At 36.8% G+C, this 24,573-nt stretch overlaps 1 protein-coding gene across 1 annotated transcript in view; it reads left to right on the forward strand.

Annotated features, from left to right (window-relative positions):
• Window positions 1-24,573, forward strand: part of fhod3b (formin homology 2 domain containing 3b) — a 136,762-nt gene that overhangs the window by 81,971 nt on the left and 30,218 nt on the right. Inside the window, 5 exon segments of the mRNA XM_043260340.1 lie at window positions 1,730-1,835; window positions 21,284-21,378; window positions 23,075-23,186; window positions 24,180-24,274; window positions 24,370-24,513. Coding sequence (XP_043116275.1) covers window positions 1,730-1,835; window positions 21,284-21,378; window positions 23,075-23,186; window positions 24,180-24,274; window positions 24,370-24,513 — 552 coding nt within the window.

The raw sequence follows: 24,573 nt of genomic DNA on the forward strand, positions 1-24,573 counted from the left end.
ACATTAACCACTTAATTGTAGAAAAAAAAAAAACTTTTTAAAGGAATATACACACAATTTTACTACCATGTGTTAATTTGAGGTAAGTGCAAGTCACAATTCAAAAAAGGCACAATTACAAATAAGGTAAATATTTTTGAGATATACAATAAAGTCAGTTTGTGAAATATATACAGTTTAGCGAATTGAAATTGGAAAGAGTTGGAAAAATTAGTTTGCTACTGTTTAAGCTGCACTGTTTTCAAAACAGCTGCTACTTAATTGTAGTTTGGTTAGTAAAAGTGCTACTTTTAGTTAGCTACTCCCACGACACTGACACACACACACACACACACACACACACGCACACAAACACACACTCGGACAGAGCCAGGACTCCAAGAATTCCAATTCAGCAGTTCCATTTATTGAAACGGATCTCATGATCCTCCTAATCCCCCTGCATATTAATCTAAGATGTATGAATCACTTGAGAACATTATGTATGAGCAGTCATCTGATTGATCGCTCGACTCAGGAAGAATTGTGGTAAGAATTGCATTTCTCATGCTGTCGTGAGTTTAAGCATATTTTGCATGTGCCGTAAAAAGTGCGTTTCTCCAGACGTGGGCATACTGTGTCATTACAGACCGGCTGAGCCAATATAAATTCCACAAATCCAACACCCCTAATCATTTTCAGATCAGCCAATAGGGTGTGTCCGTGCGAATCCCAAAGCAGAAGAAATACGCTTCCACACATGACACGCGGGACGGAGGAAGGATGCGCGCTGTAATCGGAGAATTAGTGAAGTGTGCCCAGCCGTGGGCCTGTGTGCGTGCGAGTGCCATAAATCAAGCGGAGACACGTACTGCTCCTCACACCTCTTCTACGGTGTGTTTAATGGGCTCTTTACTGCAGGGAAGCAGTCGATCAGCACTTAGCAACCTAAATTTACTCAAGCCCAAACAAAAAGGGTTTCCATGACTAGGAAGTGAAAAGGATTTAAAACTGTAAGTGCGCAGTGAGGGAGATCCGGAGGGGGGGCTTAGTCTACAGGGACGAGTCCAAGACAGCTCTATAAAACAACACACTCTGCACAAGTGCGTTTTAATATCTCTGCAAATATATCACAAAGTGTTTTTTTTTTTTTTTTTTTTTTTTTTTAATTATATGAAATATACTGTGAATAATTGTGTTATTTTAAATCTCTGTATTTTAGATTAGTTTCAGATTAAGGATTGCGTAGGAAATTTGATTTGAAGTTTAAATTCGCGATGCAGTTTCATAGGTTAAAACTTTTAAATGAATGGTTTTCTTTTTCTTAGTTGACCTTTAAATCGTTCATGAAAGCAATGTTGGGCTATTTTTCGGGTTATTTTAAGAAGCTCCCAGCACCTGGTGGACAGAGAGTTTTGCAGAACAATGCAACATGTGTTGGTGTAGGAGGAGGAATCTTTAGGGAGCGTAGAGAAAATGCTGACAGAGCGTTTGACAGATAGGAATTCATAAGCTTCAGTTTGGGCTGTGTCAGTTTGAAATCAAGCCCATTTATGAAAACACAACTGGGCCTTTCTGCAGTTCTGTTCTGTCACCCTCAAAGTGTGTTGCCATGAAACCATATTTTGGTCACGTTACGGAGTGTGATTTTCTTGATTTTCTGTAGGATGCATCAATATATATGTATTTGCGTAGATTTATTGTGGGTATTTCGTACATGCATTGAGTTTCTGCTGCTTGTGTTTTGCAGGATGATAAAGATCTGGTGCATGAGTTTGTGATGGCAGAAGGACTCACGTGTCTTATTAAAGTTGGAGCCGAGGCTGATCAAAACTACCAGAACTACATCCTCAGAGGTATCGTGTCACCACACATGAATGTATGGGATTTTGTTAAACAACTGCCAAACGTATAAAACAAGCGCTTTAGACGTTCAAAAGTTTGGGGTCAGTGAGTTCTGATGCATCATGTTGATACTGAAGACAAAAATGGCTGCTGAAAATTCAGCATCGCTCCGTCACAAGAATAAATTACATTTTAAAATATATGAAAAGGCAAAGCATTTTAAAAATGTAAATGTAACAATAATTTATTTAAATTGTAATAATATTTAAACTTTTTTGTGTATTTTTATTGTATTCTTAAAAAATAAGAGACTTTAAAAATTCAGTAAATTCAAATAAATGTTGCTGAAAGATATATAAAAAAGTCAAACAGGGACTTCCTTGATCATTTACGAGTTCAAATGAACTGCTTAATTTTGAATTTTTTATTTTTCTTCTGTAATGGACAGTTTCTGATTATTTATGCAAATGAATTAAACCATCCAACATTTTGAATGACATTTATTGACTTAATCGATTGGTAGTCTCAGAACAAGAAAATACTGTGAAATTAGTCTAAAAACACTATAAAATAACTGTAATATTAATGTTATATAATAATTGTGTATATATTTTTACAATTCATTATAAAACTCCATCTTTATTTTTCCACAGAACTGGTAGTTTGAAAACTGAAAATTGCCTATGTGGTTTAGAATTAGTGTTCGCTGTTTGTCCTGACTGTCTTTACATTACGCCTCATTATAACTACAAAAAACGAACACAATACCACAATAACAAACACCTATACATCCAAACCACATCACAAGGAGTTAAATTACTACAACACAATAAAAGTTAGCCACCAAACATTTTCCACCCAGCGCTATTAATTGCCAATAAAGCATCAGAATGTCTTCTTTTCCTCAGAGGGAGGGGTGCCAGGAGGGTTGTTGAAATTCGGTTTACGATCTGCAACATCCTGCCAGGCCTTTTTATTGGGCGCTTAAGCATGTGGGCCCTGCCCTCTTGCAGTCGGCTGTGAAATACGGATGACCTCTCGGGGAGGGTTTCCAGCCCCCTTTAGACCTCCCCATTGGCCTCCAACCTCATCCCCAGACGGAGGAAGCTCTTAGCGGCCTGTTAACATGCCTGACCCTTCACCTCACATGCATGGGGAGAATAAATTAGCCAAGGCAACCAGGAGCAACGCGTTTGTTGCTGCCAATTATTGGGGTCAATGAACGCTGTGCGTGATGGTGCACTTCTGTGCTTGTTTTGTTTGCGAATGCGCACACAAGTGATTACATCTGGGCATCTGAAGCGTGTTTGTGTGGTATACTCGTGTGTTTAAGCTTGAGGGTATCGGCTTCCTTTTTTAAAAGCTTGTTTGTGCATGTGGGTGGCGGGGCGTCTGTGCGTATACAAATGTGTATACAAATACACAAGAGCAGAACATTACATTAGAGCCGTATGACGTACTGTATTTACTGGATGCATTGTTAGGAATCTAGTGTAAGCTGCTCCGGCCTGTTATTACTTCGCTTTGAATAGCTATAACTTTTTATCGCTATAGTAAAAAAAACTACTTTTCTACAACTTTGAATGCACAAGGGGTCCGTGGATGTTATGCAATTATAGGATTGATGGGATGTATGGTCAGTTTTTCAACTTCACATGCTCTTTCATGAACAAACAAATGTGCCTCAATGACCTGTAAGTTTCACCTTTTTTAAAAAAAGTATTTTATATTTTTAGCAAAAGTGGACCTTAGTTTTTATGAAAGTCATTGTTGTGTGAGTGTTTTGTGTGAGTGCAAAATGAAAATAGATTTGTTGATTAAAGCAAATTATAAGACTGTGATTCCATCTGCAAGGACATTAAGTTATGATTGATAAGGATTGGCAAGGAATATAAAGCGACAGGTATCCATGTGGAGCTTTTGGACAGTAATCAATCACATAACTCATATTCAATCAATCACATAATTCATCAGTCAGTTTTATAAGTAATGAACGGATAAAAAAAAATCCATCTGTATTATATGTAACAGTAAAAATTTTAAAGTTTGAGGTGTTTTTTATGTCTTTGAAAGAAGTCTTACAGGCTCACCAAGGATTCATTTTATTTAATCAAAAAGCATGATAATATTGGCCTACTAATATCCCATATTTATTCAATTGTTTTGTAGTCTTGATTATTACTCTGCCTTAGGAATGTTTAATTATCATTCCATTTGGTTTTTAAAAAAGAATAAACATTTCTTATCATTATTAATGTTAAAAACAGTCATGCTGCTTAATAGTTTTGTGGAAACCTTGATACTTTTTTTATGGATTCTTAGATCAGAAATGTAATAAAATTAATAAAGCAGTTCAAGTTTGAAAGAGCTGGCTCTTAGCTGATCAACTTCTACCTATAGGCCCGTTTACAGCATTCAAATATAAGGCCTATACAGTATTATTCAGCAGCTTTATAGCCCTCCTCCATCCCCAGCTCCACCTCCACCCCATCACAGTCAGGACTTGGCTTTCTTATAAGTTTCTCTGAATCAGACTCAAATGTCATTTATAACATTAATGATATCATTTTGTTTTGTTCAGTTAACCCTAATTTATTCATGACAGGCTGTATGGATGGGCAGAGAGTTTTTCTGTGTTCTAAGTCTCAATTATTTCGGCTGCAGACAGAACGTTTTTTGACCCCAAATTTTTAAATGGCTGTTTATGTTTTTTGATTGTTTGTTGGAGCAAAAAGCTACACGAATTCAGTCATCATGCTCTGTGGGAGAGCTCAAAGTGATTTCTTTACTGGCCGCTGCTTGTTTATAGTCAAAGCAGTTGGATTTACAGGGTCAGGGACTGACGACAGACACCTAAACACTAAATCCGCATGTTGAGACTTACTGGCAGTCTGTACGATTTACAGCCTGTCCGCAATGACAGCGGCTTTCTGTAACACAAAAACAAAGCTACACATTACTCCCCGTAGTACAATATTTCAGCTAGCCCAAAATGGGAATACGTTTTGTGCATTTGAAGGAACGACTGGTACAACAGTTATGCTAGAACCTTCCCTACAGAAAGTATTTTTCTCAATGTGAAAGTTCTTCAGGTGTTTTATAGAGTGAAATAGGCAGTAACGGCGCGGCTATTCCTTTTTAGTCTTCCACATTTTATTTCCTAGTTTCCACACCCAAATGATTCATGCTGCTGCTATGCTTTTATGGACTCTCAGTAAGTCTCAGCACACCTTTGGGTAACAGGATGCCATAATTATCTCAAACTGAGCCCGCGTGCTTCTCTAAAAGGTTTGCCGTGCATCCTTATATTTACAGCTAAATCAGTTTCGATATAAAACACACAGTTGAAATGAAGTTGCATTGTCCTGGTGGGACCTTATTTCAGTGTGTTTACTTGCAATCAGTGCTTGTGCCCTGGTTATAAGTTTGAACCCACATTGACACAAACAACCCAGTTGATTAAGACGCCAAATGCCAAACTCCCATCTGGGGCAGAGCGAAACTGAAAGAGAATGAGAGATACAGTGAGAGAGATCAAGAGGATGATGATGATGACAAGCTGTCTAAATGATAGCTTCAATCCATTCCCGCTCATTTGCACTTTGTTTACTTCATGTGTCTCTGTTTTTGGTGTTTTTGTGCGAGTTGGTTGTTTGTTTGGAATGGATTGGTCTGGCTGTGGGAAAGAGCTGCTGTTGGAGACTCTCTTCTCTGCAGCATGGCTGTAACCTGGCTCACAGATGACCTAGTTTCTCATGACCAGAAGAAGGAACACACGCTGCGGTGATCTTTTCTTTCCATTCTTCTTTCGGGGGAACTTGCACACATGTACACTGTATGCCATGCTGCAGTTATTATAAATAGCCAAAATGGTTTGCAGACTTTTTTTTTGTGACATTTCACACGTTTAAATCTCCACACAGTAGTTTGATTTATGTTGCGCTTGCTGAAAAGACATTTCCGTCTAACGCATACTGACACCTAGTGGTGTGGATGAATCACCCCAACACAAATGTTTTTCTTTAGTTACTGATGTAGAAATGCGGTATTTACAGTCAACATTCATTTAAGATATAATCGAAAGTATCTAAAAAGCTTAAAGGGATAGTTCACCCAAAAATTTCATTTCTGTCATGAATTACTAATCCTCATGTCGTTCCAAATCACTTAGACCTTCATTCACCACGAATTAAGATATTTTTGATGAAATCCAAAAGCTTTCTGACCCTTTATAGACAGACACACAACTCGAAAAGACCAGAAAAGTAGTAAGGACATTGTTAAAATAGTACATGTGACATCACAAGTTTAAACTTAATTTTATGAAGCTAAAAAAATATAAATAATGTATATAAATGAATTTAGACCATCTAACTTATTGATTGCTATTGAGATGTGAAAGAGACCTTCAACGAAGATGTTACAGTTTGGAATGAGATGAAGGTGAGTAATTAATGAATGGTGCAAGTGTTTCCAAATGGTCATCTCAAAATAGCACCCGGGTCCATGTAGAATAAAACTGAAAATTGGCACTTTTAAGGCTGGAATACATTGCACAACTTTTGCGCAAATTTTCCCACATCGTTTACGGTTTGAAAAAGCTGATGATAGTCAAATTTAGTTGGAGCTAACAGAATTCACTAACTTCACTCTGGTTCCTATGGTTCCAGTCAGTTGGAGGATTTCAAACGTGTGATATTTTGAGCAGATTTAGCAAACGTTGACTTTACTAGCGCCGTTCTCTCAATTTTGAGCACAAATGGAGCATTTAAACATGCATTTGTTTATGCAGATCCACGTCTTCTCTTGGGGGAATGTGACATATTACGGTGAGATAAGACTGCTCTTCTGCTGGGCCGCTCTTGTTGGCTGCTTTGAGCACCTGGGGGATCGTTGATAGGAATACTAGAGGCCTGAGATTTCAGCGCCATCACTCCAAGCCAAGCGCATGAAAACACATGGAAAAGTTGGGTCAGTGCCACAGTGTAAATCTGGGTTTACACCTTCCCTCTTAACACACTCTGTGCTCTGTCCAACACATTTGCACGCTTATGATCCTATTTTGCTCTGTCCGTGAAAAATCAAGACGGCTGAGTACATTCAACTTTATAGATCGACATGACAGATTGAATGTAAAATGCTAACCAGGTATATACACTGCGGCCCTGTAAGACCACATAGAAAATCTGTAAACTATTATCAAAATATTAAACTAATATATACAGTATAAACAGAAAAGAAATGAAAGCTTTTCAGAAGTTAAACTAGTCGAAAGTGACAGTAATTTTTACATTTTTACGAAAAATAGTGCTTTTCTATTGAAGTTTCTATTCTTCAAAGAAACCTACCAATAAAAAAAATAAGCAGCACAACTGTTTTTAACATAGATAATAATAAAAAAAATGTCTCTTTAGCACCGAATCAGCATAACATAATGATTTCTGTAGTCATTCTGAAATTTGCCATCACAGGAATAAATTACGTTCAAATATATAAAATGGTATTTTAATAAATTGTAATTATATTTCACATCACTAGTATGCTGTACTAGATTTTTTTAATCAGATAAATGCAACATTTGTGAGTATTTGTGTCTTTCAGAAGTCAACCAACTCAAACGCTGTTTGTTTGATTAATTGATTACTCATTTACATATTTGTGTATGTATTTATTTAAATTATATTATTGCTTTATTTTTTATAATAGAAAAAAAAATCTACTTTCAGTAGTAGTCCCACAGAATGGGAATGTGTCTAATTGAGTTTAATTCAATTGGGGGTGCCTTTTTGTGTTTCACTGAAAAGTGCTCCTCAAATTTAACATTTTAGCACATTTCTCACCGTTTTATTTCACTGTTTCATCCTGGATATGAAGCATCAGAACTTTCAGTTCCCATATAAAATCCCTGCTAAAACACACACACCCTTCTCGTTTAGTGTCCCTCTGTGAGCTGAGTTTGGCCCTGTGATTGAGGCCCCTCACACGTGCGCCTCGGGGCAAGAGGCCTCTCAGTGGCTGCCGTCCTTTCCTAGACCCGAGGGAGCTTTTCCCCCATAACCCCATCACAGTGGCTCAGCCTGGGGTCCAACAACCATCTGGACTCCACCAAAGTGGCAGATCAGCCCAGATAAATTTTATGAGTGAACGGAGGAAGGTGAAATTAGCGGGAAGAGAGCATGAGAATGTTTATCACTCCATTTCTGATGACAGAGCTACAAAGCGCACTACTAGGCAGTTAAGATCAGTGGCGATCTCTCTAACCACCTCCGAAAGCCAGTTCTGCCCTCAAATCACCATTCTTGCGGTTTACAGATAGATATGCTATTAAATCGATTTCGTGTCCACGTAAAAAACCTTTCTTGTAAAATGTAAAGAGCCTTATGTAATGTGTCTAAGTGGTGCAGAACATCTGTATTAACTCATTGACTTTCATTGTATGGACAAAAAATAATAGTACTTTGTAAAAAGAGAATAGCTCTATTTTATCTTTTTTCTGCTCTTTTTTTTTTGTGATGTATCAAAAAAAACATCTTTAGATAGTTGAATGGTCAGCTTAATAGACAATGAGTGAAAATACTTATATAACACATTTAATTTATAAACACCACCATGTAGTTTAAGAGAACAAACTTTGGGTTGCAAGAAAACTTACAATCTCTTAGATCACAAGCAAAATCATAATAACAATAAACACTAGCATTTTTGTACTCTGAAAACACAAAACGCAATGTGATTTTTAATCCCGTTATTCACATTTTTTGCAAGATACTACATATAAACATAGTGTATATAGAATAGCAATAGCTGTAATACATTTTTTTTGGCCAAGTCAACATTTCAGATTTCAAATAATTTTTTTTTTAAATAGTTTTACATTTAATTAAGAATAACCACAATGAACCAAGCCAAACCCTCTCCAAACCGGACCGGTCCTTGTGACATGCCTGTTAGTACACTAAAATAACTGAGGGCTGCCTTGTAGCCTGAACCTGGCCAGAAGAGACAGAGATGAATCAGGCCGTGACTCTTGGTGATTTTAAATCATGTGAGGGCCGGAGAACTGCTCCCTTACCAGCCCTAAGTCTCCTTCACCCCGTCCAGCTATCACAGAGATGTTTATGGAAAAGAGATTCATGCTGATGATATTTGTGTATGGTGTATTGTTTGAAAGATGGCACAGCACTATAAGTAGCAACATTTCGACTTTAAATTGTATTTCTGTTTGCATTGTAGTGTTTCACACAATATGAATTATTGCTAACAAGTTTTTTTTTTTGAATGCAGTCGGTATTTTGTCATGCCATAATCATTCATTTCAGTCTATTCTACTCTGTTTGACTGAAATGGAATGTAAATTTAGTTACATAACGCTTTAAATAACGTTAAGCAAAGAAAATGGGGAAAAAAGATTTGAAGTTGGTTTAATCTGTCAATAATTCAGATATTTAAAAAAAAACACTTCATTTAAACATGCAAAATATTTATTTAAAATTCTTCAGCCTAGCAATGTACTTCAGAAACGTTCACAGCGTATTATGAAACAGTATTGTTAAACACGTTAAAACGAAACTCTAAAATAATAGATAAAATAATTCTAAATATAGAAATAAATATTTACAGAAAAAGTCAAAGGTCGTGACAAGTGCGCAACTTTACAATCCAGATGCTTTTATATTACAAAACACATGGAATTATAACAAAATAAAAGGAAATTTAACACATGTTTGTGTTTATGCTGTTGTGTCTTTACGGATTATTAAACACTGTAAGGTTTAATGAAGTTAAAGAAGTCTAAATCCATAACTTACATCCATTACATGTCTTGCGCTGGGTTTCAGCAGTCTTTAAACACAGCACTGGGCTCAAATATATAACCAAACTGTATTTGTATTGTTCCCCATAGATAAATTCAGCTTAGTATTGCTTGGGAGAATATTTATTGTAATATTTATACTGAAAATACCCCTCATACCCCTCAAATTGCCCTCAAACGATGAACGGAAAAGAACTTGAATCAGGGCTTTTAGGCAACTCATAAAATATGTACGAATTGGCTTGAGATTGGGCTGGTACTTGACTTTAAATGTGGCTTAGATAATTATAATCAATAAATGTAACTGTCAGTTTTGGAATATTAGTTTAAGTTAGCTCTGCATTAAAGGAATAGTTGACCCAAAATGAACACCCATGGCTCCTGACAATATATTGAGTTCTTATGAATCAAAAATATCTACCTGTGCAAGAAACTAAATATTATTTACAACATTATTACATGTAATCCATAACTTTAATGCAGAGAAATTCAGAGTGATGTCTGGTTCACAAATGAATCACTTTTTTGAACTGGTTCTTTTTAGTGACCTAAACGAATCACATTTTTGAACTGGTTCTTTTTAGTGACCTGAATGAATCACATTTTTGAACTGGTTCTTTTTAGTGAACTGAATGAATCAGTTTTTTGAAGCGTCGTCTCCATTGCCATGGATATATACCGTATGGTTAACTGGAAAGGTGGAGGTTTTTCTCATGCCGTAGTCTAGATGGTGTTCCAGGAGGGAATCTCCAGAACTGGCACAACGGCAACAACAGAACCCAGCACCATGTTCTCATAACAAGTTCCCAGGAGCAGAAGAGCACATATTTTCCACATACACTCACCTTCAGCCTTCAAGAACTTCCCTCTGAAACAAAATAGTTTTTTTTTTCTTTATAGCACATTTTAATCTCCCTCTAATTTCAAGGTCGTTTGGATCAGTATTTATTTTTTCTATACTCTAGTGTCTGTTTACAGAGATGGGCGATTTTAATGTAATGCTTTAGGTGTCGGATGAAGACTTTCTCAGTTCTTGGTTTAGATGACATTTTCTTGAGAAATGATGACCTCATGAGGTCAATGTCAATATATGGGAGGGGATCCTAAACAGTGCAGTCCAGCCCTTGCACCAGGCCTCCTCTGTGCCTTGCTCAAGGGTTTCCCCCTCTCTCCAAGACTTAGAATCACATAGCCAAAGCACAGACGAAACAAGACCTGTTGGGCAGCCGCCAAACACAGCAAACCACTGCAGATTCTCTACTGCTCGCAGAACACGTGACTTAATGGTTTCAAGGTTCAAATCGCATTTCAAACACTTCGTAAAGGAACAGTTCACTCAAAAATTAAAATGTAGTCATTTACTCACCCGTGTCTCTTCTCAAACCTGTTTGATTGACTTTTTTTGTGGAAAACAAACATTTTCCGTTTTTTTTATTTTATTTTATTTTTATCACAGTTACAACTAACAAAAGAGAGTCGTCAAGTTGCAAGAGTTTCACAAAATCAACATAAAAGTTGTCCTTATTACTTGTGCAATATTTGCTAAGTAAATAAATTTCAATACTCTTGCTTTCTCTTGAAAGACTTTGCAATCTGCACACTCCTTTCGATTTGTTCGCAAAAGTTTAACAATGGAAATTTTTCCTATTTTTTTCCATCACATATTCTTTTTAGGAGCACAGTAGCAATTTTCAATTTGTGATTGATTCCTTTTTTTAAAATAATTGTTTAGCCATTTCACAGAAAGAAGTCTGAATGGCTGACTGAATGATTTCATTCACAAATAAAAATGCATAAACTTAAATGTAAAAATAGCATTTTCTGATTTAGGTCTTGTTGGTTTCACCAGTTTTGTCTGAATATATTCATTTATTAAAAAAAATCATTAAAATGTAATTCATACACTAGCTCACCAAGGCTGCATTTAAATATTATGAAATATTATTACAGTTTAAGATCATTGTTTTGTATTTGAATATTGTTTTAAACTTACAAACTGCAGTCCCTGTTCATTGTAATTGTATAAGAAAAAAAAAGTCCAAAAGATTTTTATAAAAGCGTATTAGTCCCTTTACAACAGTCTTCCCAAAGGGTTCAAAGTATTCTTTCTTGTCTTATCGAAACATAAACCTCCAAAAAAAACATCCTGGCTTCTTTCTTTTCACTTTTCCTTCAGCCATTGCGGTTTAGATGGCATTAGCGTGAATCGATAGGAAAATATCCAGAGCATCAAAGCAGAAACAGTCTTTAGTCATTAAAGACTTCCGCCGTGTGTATATTATTGTGATGAATAACACGGGTCAAGTTCATTTCTGTATGAAGTGTTTACCAGAAATGCCTTCTATTTTTACCATTAGACTTAATTACACATAAGCGCTTGCCAAGCATGAGCAACCCAGTAAAGCTGCGTCGAGACACAATAAATAAGACTTCCTCTCTTATCCTTTTGTTTTCTTTCAGCACGAGTTTGTTCTAATGATCCCGTGAAGCCATTAACTTCCTGATTTGATTAAAGAGAGCGTGGTGATTGGAAACATACATCTAGAACAGGAGGGCATGTGACACTCTCTGGACTGTGTGTGGCAGCAGAACTGTTGTTAGCATCTGTTGGAGTCTGTTTACTCAGTTGGGAACACTGTGGATGGCTGTGTGACTTTAGATCCAAAGCCTCCGTCACGGCTATGAAGTTTAGCCTCAGTTTAGCTTCGTTTCGGCCCCACCTGACTGACCTACATTCTGACGGACCTGCTCCAAACGGACCCACACCACGTGCCTGAAACTTTCCTCTCACGTAGCAAGACACAGTGTTAGCACATGATCTAAATTTTCCTCAACATCAGGCCCACGCAGAATCTTGCTTGCACAGAATCGAGCGTTCGTTAAAAATGTGGCCTCATTTGATTATTCTGCTGTTTAGCGCATGGTTTTTCAAGAAATTCCAACCAAAATGAGCGAAAAAGAAAAATAACTCAGAATCTGGACGCGCCTGTTTGACATTCACATCATTTTAAGAAAACCTTTTCCCTCAGTTTTACAGAAAATGATTTGCGGTGATTGATAATTGCAAGCTTGCTAGTTTAGTTGTCCGAGGAAACCCAAATATATGCTCTTCAATGCAGACTTTAATCTCCTGGCTGGCTGCAAGACGCAAGAAAACATGAAGTGAAGCTCCTTTTCAACAGATGTTGTTCTGTTTTCTCCCTCAGCTGCTGTCTGAGCCAGACATACAACGCTTTTTGAGCCAGCGATTCATAGCGGGACACTGGAGATTCCCTGTATCGCTCAGCTCAGAATTTTTGATAGTGATAGCGCCGGTAACAATGACCAAGCGAGTGATGCTATTGTTGGTGGTTGTTTGCTAGCTAAGAGTCGGTGTCATATGACATACTTTTGGTCTGAATCTGTTAATTTAGGGTGACCTTATGTCTTATTTTCTCTGGATTGGGATTTCTACTTTAAATTGCCTAAAATGTTACCATTTTTCTATTGTTTTCTTGCTTGCTGTGAGGGTAATGACTTAAAAGTAGTCTGATCTTTAGCATGCATGCATTACATATAATCGATCGATCAAGGCAAGCGAGAAGGTGGGATCTGGGGTCAAAGCAATGCAAATATATTGGTGTTATAAATTATGAGGAGCAAGTCAATAAGGGGGTGGGAGCAGCCAAAACCCAGATATTTTAAGAAATTCTGAAATCACAGCCAGGACATATCTGGGAAAAAAAGAGAATGAACAGTCAACCTAGTTAATTTATTCAAAAATATAATAAAATGTAATTTATATTTACAGTAACTTGAATGTAAATGTGACCCTGGACCACAAAAATGTCACTGGGGTATATTTATAGCAATAGTCAAAAATGCATCGTATGGGTCAAAATTATAGATTTCTTTCTTGTATGCCAAAAATCAACAAGGACATCAAGTAAAGACAATGTTCCATGAAGATGTTTAGTAATTTGAGGTAATTATGGCAACACTACTAATTCGATTCAGTTGTTGTAGATAAATCAGTTTCCGCCTTATGTTCGTAGGGCCTTAATATTTGCTTATTATCTTAATATTTGATTGAAAAAAATACTCATTTGATAAATCTATGAAACGACAACCATGCTGAGATGTGGAAGATAAAGTGCTCGTTTGCGGTTATACGTGTGTAACGAGTGACACAACAAAACCAGAATGTTCACATTATAATCAACAAGTTCCTAGACGCAGCGTAAATAAAACATTTCTTGTGTCGTGTAGAAAGCGACATGATTGTAAACAGTCTCACGAGTGACAGTTTGAGTGATTGTAACGAAACGAAGCGTTCTAATATCGTCGCATTGTTCACTCGCTGTGTATAATTTATTCCGGATTTGCATAACAGTTTTGTTTTCCATGCTGCTGTTTTTCACGCTTCGCTGCAAACGTTTCAAGCTTTTTCTCCACCTCGTTTTGATTGACACCATATATTCGGCTCTGATCATTGGCGGTTTCTGATTGGTCGATGCATTGCTAGTCGACACCCAAATATATATATATATGAACAATACAGCGTGCAGCATATGTTTAGATTTCAAATTTAGCCTGTTTTTCCGCCATGTGCAGGTGTTAAAGCAGAAGAATGTGTGGTGTTTCCTGCCCTCTGATTATTTGCACCACAAGGACTCGGCTACGCTAAAAACACACTAACACTTTGGCCTTCGTCGGATGACTCACGTTTCTCATCTTCCCCACTGCCATTGATATAAGGTCTCGAAGGTGTAGTAATAAGTACGCGTCACCACTCTGAAGCCAACAATTTGAACCTTGACCTCACACGTGTTTAGATGCATATGTTTGCACGTACGCATCCTGGGCTACGATCATACATTTGTGCGTGCGCATAAATCACAAAGAAAGCGATTGGCGCTGGCCCAAAACATGAAGTCAGCCACTGTATGGAAGATCAATCCATCGTTGGAATGATTTGGGGCGAGAATATAAAGCTGGATTTATGGCCGCAAAGCGTTTTGGGGTTGTCCGTGTTAGCACTGAACTATATCACTAATGACTAATAGACACTGCAGCCTTTTACCGAGAGCAGTTTCATCATATGGCGTGCGACGCGAAGCATCGTACGCATCCTCTGTAGTGTCGTAGCGATTTACCACGGCTCATCCTTCAGCGGTTTAATGCTCCTGCGGATCTCCAGCTTTTTATGTTTACTTGGAATGGCAACAAATTAGTCAGATGTCTTTCTTATTGCTGATTGCTTTGTTTTTACAGTTTATTAAGTGCGCCAAAGTACAGTCATCCGCAAAAACAATCCAAGAAATATATTTCGTGTTTCTTGATCACTTCTCAAAAAAAAAAAAAAAAAAATGAATCACTGGTGTGGAACACCAGAAGGAGTCAAAGAGGGAAATATACTGTGTGTTTACACTGAATTTTTAATGTATACAGAGTGATCAAAAAATCGGATCAAAAATAAATATCGAAATATGAAATAATTATTCAAAACAGCTGTAATATCTCTCCAGATAATATGCAAAAAAATAATGAATGTTACATTTTTTTCCACTGAGTATAAGATTGTTATGTTTAATGTGACGATTGTGACTTAATTTTATGTTATTCCCATTATATCAATTTAATTGCTACTTTATTTCCTTTAAAGTAAAACCTGTGAGTATATATCTCATACTTTTTACTTTATTTCTTATCAAATTTAACATTACGTCTCCACCACGACTTTATTAAATTCTATTTCTTGACATTTAAATGCATTTATTTATTTCTGTAATAAAATATCAACTTGACTTCCCACAGTTCTGACATATTTCTCATAACGTCTACTTCAAAAAATTCAACATCACATTACAGCTTTGACTTTATTTCTTATAATTGCTACTTATTTCTTGTAAAATTCAGCTTTGACTTTGAAAGCGACTATAACTTTTTTCTTACATTATAATTGTACATCTCTGCTGTATAATTCAGAATTGTGACCTTTTTAAAGACATTTTGTTTGCATCGCACATGAATTCAAATCAGAGGTTTGGAGAACTCAGTTTTTTCCTTTCCTTGAAGTAGTATGCCTTTTCAGTACCCCCTTGATTTACCAAGTAGCTGTGACCGGCCACAGGAGGTACCACTAGAACAGGACACAAGTGCTTTGCACAGGATCCGGCTGATTGCGCAATGATGAGCTCCTGCTGAATTTACTACATCCAGAAACTGTTCCTAATGGAAATTTAATGGGCACCGGTAATAAAGCTGTCTCATTAGGAAACAGGGAGGTTAAATCAAAACCCAATCAGACAAGAAAGGAAGTCAGAACAAGTCAAAGCTTACGGGAAAAGTTCTTTGTCATCAGTTTACCCCAAATGTACCACCAGCCTGTCATGTCCGCTTGGGGGAGAGAACCCTCATTATTTCTCTGTGGAAACATTTGCAGAGTGTTTCTACTTTGTGGTTTAACAAAAGAAATATACCTGACTTTAACAGCACCGATAACTGCGCCAGACTTTGTTTCGCTGGATTAAGAAATGTGTTGAGTGCACTAAAGGTTCCCTTGCTTGTTGTGGAGAGCAGGACCCTGATAGAAGGCCTGTAGCCCTATGAAAATAAATGTAGCACGTTGACAGACAGGTCCAATTTTTTGGCTGACCCAGTTCTAGGGGAAATTTAAATGTAAATGAAACAAATGAGGGGTGCAGAAGAAAAGACCACGAGGAGTTGGGAAGAGAAAACAGCTTTTTGCCAAGTTCTGGCCATTGCTCGTGAAATCTGGGATAGAGTGGCGGTAAGTAATGGTTGCGAATGTGGATAGAGAGTAAAAAAAGTCTTGAGAACCAGACAGGGGATCCCCAAATATGGGACTGGCCATGATTGAAGGATTAAAGAGGACTTTAGAAAACCAGATTATAACCTCTACTTCCAGCGATCCATAATAATCACTTCACAGTGATCAGAATTTACTTGCACCCCATCAACGGTCCTGACAGCAACCACATCCCAAAGCTCATTGCTCAGCCATTATTTAAGACTATTTGTCTTCTTGTTATTTGTCTCTTATGTGCATTTGTGCAGTCATTGACAAAAAAAAATAGTTTTCGTAAATATGTATCCTTTAAAAGAAAACGTCAAAAGCATTATATACACTAACGTTTAAAAGTTGGGTTTTTAAAATAAGGTATTTGATCAATAATATGACACATGATCCCCATGATGGCAAGTCCCCTTATTTTATTTAATTCATTAAATCTTTATAAAAAAGTGGGACCAATATTTTTTTTCCTACTTTTTTAAGATTTAAAAGCAGAAATGTGAAACTTGGTATTTTATGTGTTTTGGTGAGATGTGATTTTTCATTTTGTGGATATACTGCTGAAATAGTAAGCAATGGCCTCATTAACTTCTAGAAGAAAAAATAAGTTAAGCTGTTTCTGCAGTTACTAGTTTGCAGAACTTTAAACCTTCTATTCAAATCGTTTAGATGTGAATCAGCTTGGTTAAGCTCCTGTGCTGGAACCATCCTGTTGGGAGATTTCTGGAATGTTCTGGTCCGTAAAGCATATGAAGAGCAGCTCATTATATCTCTCACCTGTCTCTCAGCAGCTCTCTCACTGAAGCCCCTGGCTGTCTGTCCGCAGGGTCGATCTGCTCTTTACAAACCATCTGCGACGTGCTTCATTACAAAATGAGCTTGTGCGCTGCTCTGAAGGGATGGAGGCATGCAGCATCAGGGGTCATACTACAGATAGATTTTATTTCCCAATGAAACAACACATCGCCAACTTTCATGGCCATGATTTTTTTATGCGTGGATGTACCCTAAAATGAACACTTATCAGGTGTCGAATGCAAACAAAAATCAACGTAGGCAAATGAGTGAAATAACGTACAAGTAAACAATATGTTTTAGTTTTATAAATATCTAATTTAATGCATTGCATGTAATCCTTTGCATTTTACATGGACTTTTTGAAAGAAAAGCTAAATCAATAAATAAATAAATATTTAGAAGACTTGATCTGAAGACTTCAAAGCAATCTATTCAAATCATAAATTCTATTTTTCAGTGGTATGTTTTTCTTTCCTAAATAATAATAGGCTTCTTTAGTGTAAAAAATCCACTCATTGCAAAAATATCATGTAACCAAATTTTCTATAGATTAATATATATAAATATTTAGGTTTATTATGTATTATAGCATGAGCATTATAGTATTATGTCATTTTATATGTATATATATATATTTTGAGCAAACCTCATGGAGTCCAAAATCCAGCAAACTGTAGGAATGACCCTGCATGTCATTCAGGTAGTCTTGCAACTGTGCAGGAATAGAAAAAAGCGCATGTGGAATGTTGTCACTGACATGTTTTGAGTAATTAGCCTTGATTGATAAAAGATGAAGAGTCAGTGCAGCAGCCAGCAGCCACACACACCAGACGGCTGCACCTGGGAATCTTGGCCTGCGTGTGGTGCATTCATAACTCCTCATTCTCCCATGTGGAGATGCAGCAGACAGAGTTCAGCCTGGTCACCGCTCTGCTCTCCTTCGGTCTCTCTCTCTTCTTCGCTATGGGAATCTGGCAGCTTTTGTCCCGCAGGCTCTGCTCCAGCTAAGAGGAATCGTTTCAGGTACAATCTGGAGCTGTAAGCTGCAGATGGTGCCAGGAAACAGTAAGGTTTAGCAGTGTTGCTAAATGGGTTTTAGTGTCACTGTTGGGTCAGGAGATATAAATGAACTTTTTTCATGAAAGACAGACCTAAACGAAATCCTTTTTTTTAGCTTTGGATGAACTGAGACAGTATGAAGAGAAGCAGTAGTAAAAAAAAAAACAAACTGAAATTGTCGCTTTTAGTAAGTGTTGCAATTCAGTTTAAGGTGTCAAAATCTTTTGGGGCCATATCAATTTAAGTATTGTATAGTAAAATATAGTATTTTATTTAGTGCTGTCCAAATGATCCTCATCAATCCCATCCAAAATAAGTTGTTGTTTACATAATGTGTGTGAACTGTATATATTTATTATGTATATATAAATACAAACACGTGCATGTATATAAGAAAAGTGTGTTATGTTTATGTTAAATATATTAATATAAAAAATATATAAATGTATACACGTAAATCTTTTCACATTTTATGTATGTATGTACATTTATATATACATAATGAATAAACGGTGCACATACATATATTATCTAAACAAAAATGTTTGTTTTGGATCTTTTTTTAAATGGATGGATGGATGGATGATAGATAGATAGATAGATAGATAGATAGATAGATAGATAGATAGATAGATAGACAGACAGACAGACAGACAGACAGACAGACAGACATTTGGCAGATGCTTTTCTCCAAAGACACTTACAGTTGAGGAAAACAACAAGTGATTCATCATAAGATGTCAATAAACACGAGAATGTTATACAAGTTTTCTGTCGTTTAGATACTATTGTTGTCAGATTTGATTGGTGATTTGAAATTGTATGAAGGAAATGTATGAGCATGTGGAGGCAGTTTGGACTCCGTATTAAAGCCTGGGTCCATGTATACACATGTAGTCACGCTTTAGGTATGCTATTTATCAAACGACCTCATTGTGTGAGTATAGAGTCCAGTAGGGCTCATCTTTCTTTCAACGATCTGGAATGAAAAGAGTGTGTCAATCTCAGGTCAAGTAGCATTTTGATAAATCTATCTATCTATCTATCTATCTATCTATCTATCTATCTATCTATCTATCTATCTATCTATCTATATTTTTCATAGAGTACAGGTATGACTATTCAACAGAGCCAGAAATCTTTTTTCAGCTGAACCACGGCTCAGAAAGTCCCATTGACCTTCACCTCTTGTTGCTTGTGTCTTTGTCAGAGCTCTCGGTTTTAGTTCTTTCTCCAGTCTTTTCCGTCAAATGGAAGCTCCGCGATTTTAGTGGCCTCCTATGGAGCTCCCTGGGCTCTTGTTATGACCCGCTTTATGTGTCCTGCAACAAAAGGAAGTCATGTTACGCTCGGGTGGATCAGCCTGCTCAGATGTTTTCCCCACTGCACTGCCACACAAGCTGAGATTTCAGGCTTCAAGAACAATATTTAAACTGCTCTATGTGTGCGCGTGAAGCTGTTTGTTATGATTCCTGCCTGTCCACGAAGTCTCTCAGCTTGAACATAGGCTACCTTCCACTTTTTTTCCACCAAGTTCTGAGTTTGGAAATCATAATTACGATGTGCATTCAAGTCATTTTGGATCAAACAGATGCATAAGTAATGTCACTTGACCAAGAGAGATAGTGGTTAATGCTAGTGTAACGAATTGCAAATATGCTACGTATATTTTATTATGCTGGTCCCCCCATAAACTTAGCTTTGCTTTTATCATTTACCATTTTAACTACGAATCAGAACCAGTATGTCCTTCCGTCAGTTACTGTTGTTAACTCAGTCGAGTTTTAAGGAGTGAAGCTGAGATTTCAACATGATTTTCAGTCATAAATGCTCATAAAGTGTTAAAAAGTCTGTTTTGTTACATGGGCTTGAATGATGGTCAACAGTTAAGGTAGGATTGCTTGCTAATGCTTGCTTCCATCGTCATATTTAGTTCCAGAACATTTATGTTGTAAGTTAATGCAACTTGAAGCATTAACCTATAAATGTGGTTTCGTGTTGGTGTGTTGTGTAACAGTTCGGTTGTTTATTTGAGAATGGTTCACCTGTTACAGCTTATATCTTCCAGGGAGCATGTGAGTTAGTGTGTGTGTGTGTGTATGATACAATAACTCTTTGCAGCAGAGATGTGATTCAGACAGCTCCAGATGGATCTCGTTGACACTCTTCTCTTTGATCAGAGCGAAATCCTGCTCTTCGCATATAGAGGACTGTATCTGTTTGTACTCTGATTGCTTTAAACTTTGGACACATATGTGAGGGTTCACTGGCGTGTGAAGCATTTTCTTTATGGTTCAGGCTCTGTCACGACACTTCCCTCCCCAGAAGACCTCCCCTGAGTTGCTAAGGAGAGCCAATGATGTTTTATGAAGACTATGGAAACACTGACCACACTTCTGTATCACTGATGTGCACATGCAAAGACACACACACACACACACACACACACACGCTCATGCACATCAGTGGAACGAGACAGTTTTGCTTCATTGTTGCATATAAGTGAAAATCAATCATCTTCAAAGCTTAAGGAATATTAAATGCTAAAAACGTTAAGAACTAACGCTTTCTAAATTTTCTTGTGCGATTTCTTGTGGACTGTTCAATGGTGAGGTGGGCCAGAGGTTGAATTCGCGTTGTTTGAATTGAATTGTATTCCTGTGGCTATAACATGGCACTAGCGACATCAAAGTCGTGGGTTCAATTCCCAAGGAATGCATGAGCCGATTAGGTATGCCTTGAATACAATAGGGATAAAAGTGTTGGCCAAATCCATAGTAAAAAAACAAACAAACAAAAAAAAAAGTGTACTGTCAAATGATTAATCGTGACTAAATGCAATCAAAATAATTTTTTTTTCTTTACATTATCTTTAATCGTTTGACACAAAAAAAACTCATTCAACCTGTATGTTTATATCCCTTTATATCCAGTGTTCGGGTTTAATGAAGAGGCTATATATTTATATATTTCTCTTTCTTTCTCTCTTTTAGCTCTTGGACAAATCATGCTGTATGTGGATGGAATGAATGGGCTTATTGGACATAACGAAACTGTGCAGTGGCTTTACACACTGGTCGGATCAAAGGTAAAATACATTTCACTGAGTGTGTATTTCACTTTGTGATTTTTTTCTAGTGATACATGATATATCGGTGCTACATTGGTTATGGAGCACTGATGTTTCTTTGTTTTTATCAGCAAGGGTTGATACATATCAGCTGAAATTAAATAATTGTTTTAACTTAAAATGAATGTAAAAATATTAATTTAATTGTATTGTATTGCATTTAATTAATGTAAGCATAAGAATTTAATAACACAATTAAATGTAATTTTTAAGCATTTTTAAGCCTCAAAAGGAATAATAATTGTTCCCATAGATTATCATGTGCGAAACAGCATTAAAACAGTTGATTTTAGTTTTTGATGTTTTAATGTTTGATGCTATTCAGACAAAATTGAAGCCATAACATAAAAATAATTGGCTCATTGGTATCGACCAGAATTTAATGTATGTAATAGCATATAATAGCATGAATTATATAAATACATTTCAAATAAAAATAAAATGCAAATCCTACAATGGTTTTAAAACCTAGCCTTAAAGCAAATGTAAACAAGAAGCTCTCGCTTTGAATATCCAGATCTATTATTTTGTTCAGGGGTAATGAATTCAGTAAGGCCCGAAAGGTACTGTTTCTTGTATTTATGTTCTTTTTAGCCAATGTTTGCAAATGTTTTAAGTTAGGGCAGCTTCCAGGTGTGCCAACTTGAACAATACTCATAGGGTGGCGTAGATTTGCACGCAGTGTTCATGACTGACTTTCCTGTTTTTTCCCTGTATTTATGTTCTTTTAAGCCAGTGTTTGTAAAGCATGCTTTAACTCAGCAGGGCAGCTTCCAGGTGTGCCAGAACATAGAGTGTGGCACGGTTTTGCACGGCACGATTAAATGTTTTGGACAGATTTCTTCTCTCGGTCCTGTCCAGCCCTCTAGTGGCAATACGAGCACATATGATGAGGACGCATGGATGTGTGTGTGTTTGTGTTGGTATTTGTGGTATATGGGACACAGATTTGCTTAATAGCATGGTTATGACAGAGGTATTACAATTTGAAGGTGGTTTATGAGGACACTGCCAACGGTGGGTAAATGGTGGGTTTTTGTTAAGTGTAGGGTTGCTGTAGGGCAATGGCACATATAGTTTGTACAGTATAAAAAAAAACATTAATTCTACTCTGTCTAATGCATTTATGAAATCATGTGTATTTTGCAAAAGCTTTTTTAAATTATTTTTAAATCTGTATTTTTGTCGTTGTTTTCTTGTAACAATATCTGAACATAGATAATTAGAAAATATAAAAAAATATATTCATATTTAACCCTTAGCAAGCTATTAAATTGTTTTGAATAACCTCACAAACTTTGTTAGATTCATGCTTAAAACAAAAATAACATAATAATAATAAAACAAATAATCAACATCTAATCACATGTTTTGTTTTGTAGGGAGGGTGTTTCAGTGACGCCACTGTATAATTGATGTTTATGGGAAATTATACTTGAGTACAGTATTTAATAGAAAACTACAATCTGCCTAGATATTCTCTGGGGATTTACACTCTTTAAATATTCACCCAATTTAGTCTTGACAGAGTAAGATCATGTGTGAGCTGCAAAACGTATGATATTATTGTGTGTAAGGGCAAATGTTGTGACTACTGTTATTTTATTGTATAGAGATAAATAGTGTTTCTTTGCATGTGTGTGTGTGTGTGCAGTTCCGGTTGGTTGTTAAAACTGCTCTGAAGCTGCTGCTGGTTTTTGTGGAATACACCGAGACCAATGCACCTCTCCTCATCCAGGCCGTCAACGCCGTGGACACCAAACAAGGTAATATACACACATTACAAAAACAAACACGCACACACACACACTTACGAAAGGTGAAGTACTCTTGGAAAGCTGTCGTGGTGTCTCTGGAAATCCATTTTTCAACTCTCAGTCTCTGTATTTGAGTCCAAGCTGAGCTCTGGATGTTACTGTGAGCCTGTGTGTGTGTGTGTATGTGTGTGTGTGTGTGGGACTGAAATGATAGAGAGAAACTCTCTTCTCTGATGAGGTTTGGTTACCTAGAAGAGAGAAAGCAACAAGAGGAGATGACAGTTAACAAATTGTTGAGTCTTTTAAGATATTTTTAACGCAATTGCTCAAATTATCGACCCCTGCATTGGCAGCGAACAAAATAGTTTGCCTGCAGAGTAAATGAAGATTAAAGGAATGGAAAAAAAATTGTTGATAGGACCAGAGCTACTAAGATAGGACAGCTAGAATGAAAGTTTAATACTATTACATAAGAAGGGAGAAGGCTGTCTCTGGTCTCCCAGTGAGAGACAGACAGGCTGGCAGATGAAGCAGAACGTCTCCTGCTATTAATCTACATAACAGACATTTTCTCCTCAAACTAATGTCGCTCATTTGTCTCTGAACCGGCCATATTTCAAACGATTTACCTCAAATACCGTTTATTAATAGGTTTATTAAACAGCAGTTTCTTAGAATTCAGTGAATTTCTCTCAATACGTTTCTTCATTTCTTTTTTTGGACACAGCTTTTATCTGCTAAATCACAGCCACGTGGCAAAAGACTAAAAAAAAAAACTAAAGAAAACTAAACGTTATACATTTATTCATTTTCAGCAGATACTTTTATCCAAAGCGATTCATTATAAAGAGGCAAACAAACATACTGTAGGAAGTGATCGTGATACAAAATGTCACATGGTATTTATCAATGAATGCTGAAAGATATTTGTATGCATTTTACCTTTAAAAATGTATACTCTCTTTCGTGTCATTGACCTTTTCATTTAATGGTTGTATGCAGGTTGTAAGCCCTGGTCCAATGCCATGGAAATCTTGGATGAAAAAGATGGAATGGACACTGAGCTGTTGGTTTATGCCATGACCCTTATCAACAAGGTACCAGGATAGTATTAGTCTCTCTTAGCCACGTGCTGTTATATATAAAGTTACTTTAGTACATTTATTCTCATGCATCTGTGGTATTCCTGCAGACATTAGCTGGCCTACCCGACCAGGACACGTTCTATGATGTGGTTGACAGTCTGGAGGAGCAGGGCATGGAGGCCGTGGCTCAGAGACACATCAGCAGGAAGGGCACAGACCTGGACCTAGTGGAACAGTTCAATATCTATGAGGTTAGTGTGGATAAAATGAAGACTTTCGTAAAATCTTAAAAACGATAATCGCTTGTTTGA

This window comes from Puntigrus tetrazona, chromosome 16 (genome assembly GCF_018831695.1).
Source record: "Puntigrus tetrazona isolate hp1 chromosome 16, ASM1883169v1, whole genome shotgun sequence".
In the NCBI taxonomy this organism is placed as follows: domain Eukaryota; kingdom Metazoa; phylum Chordata; class Actinopteri; order Cypriniformes; family Cyprinidae; genus Puntigrus; species Puntigrus tetrazona.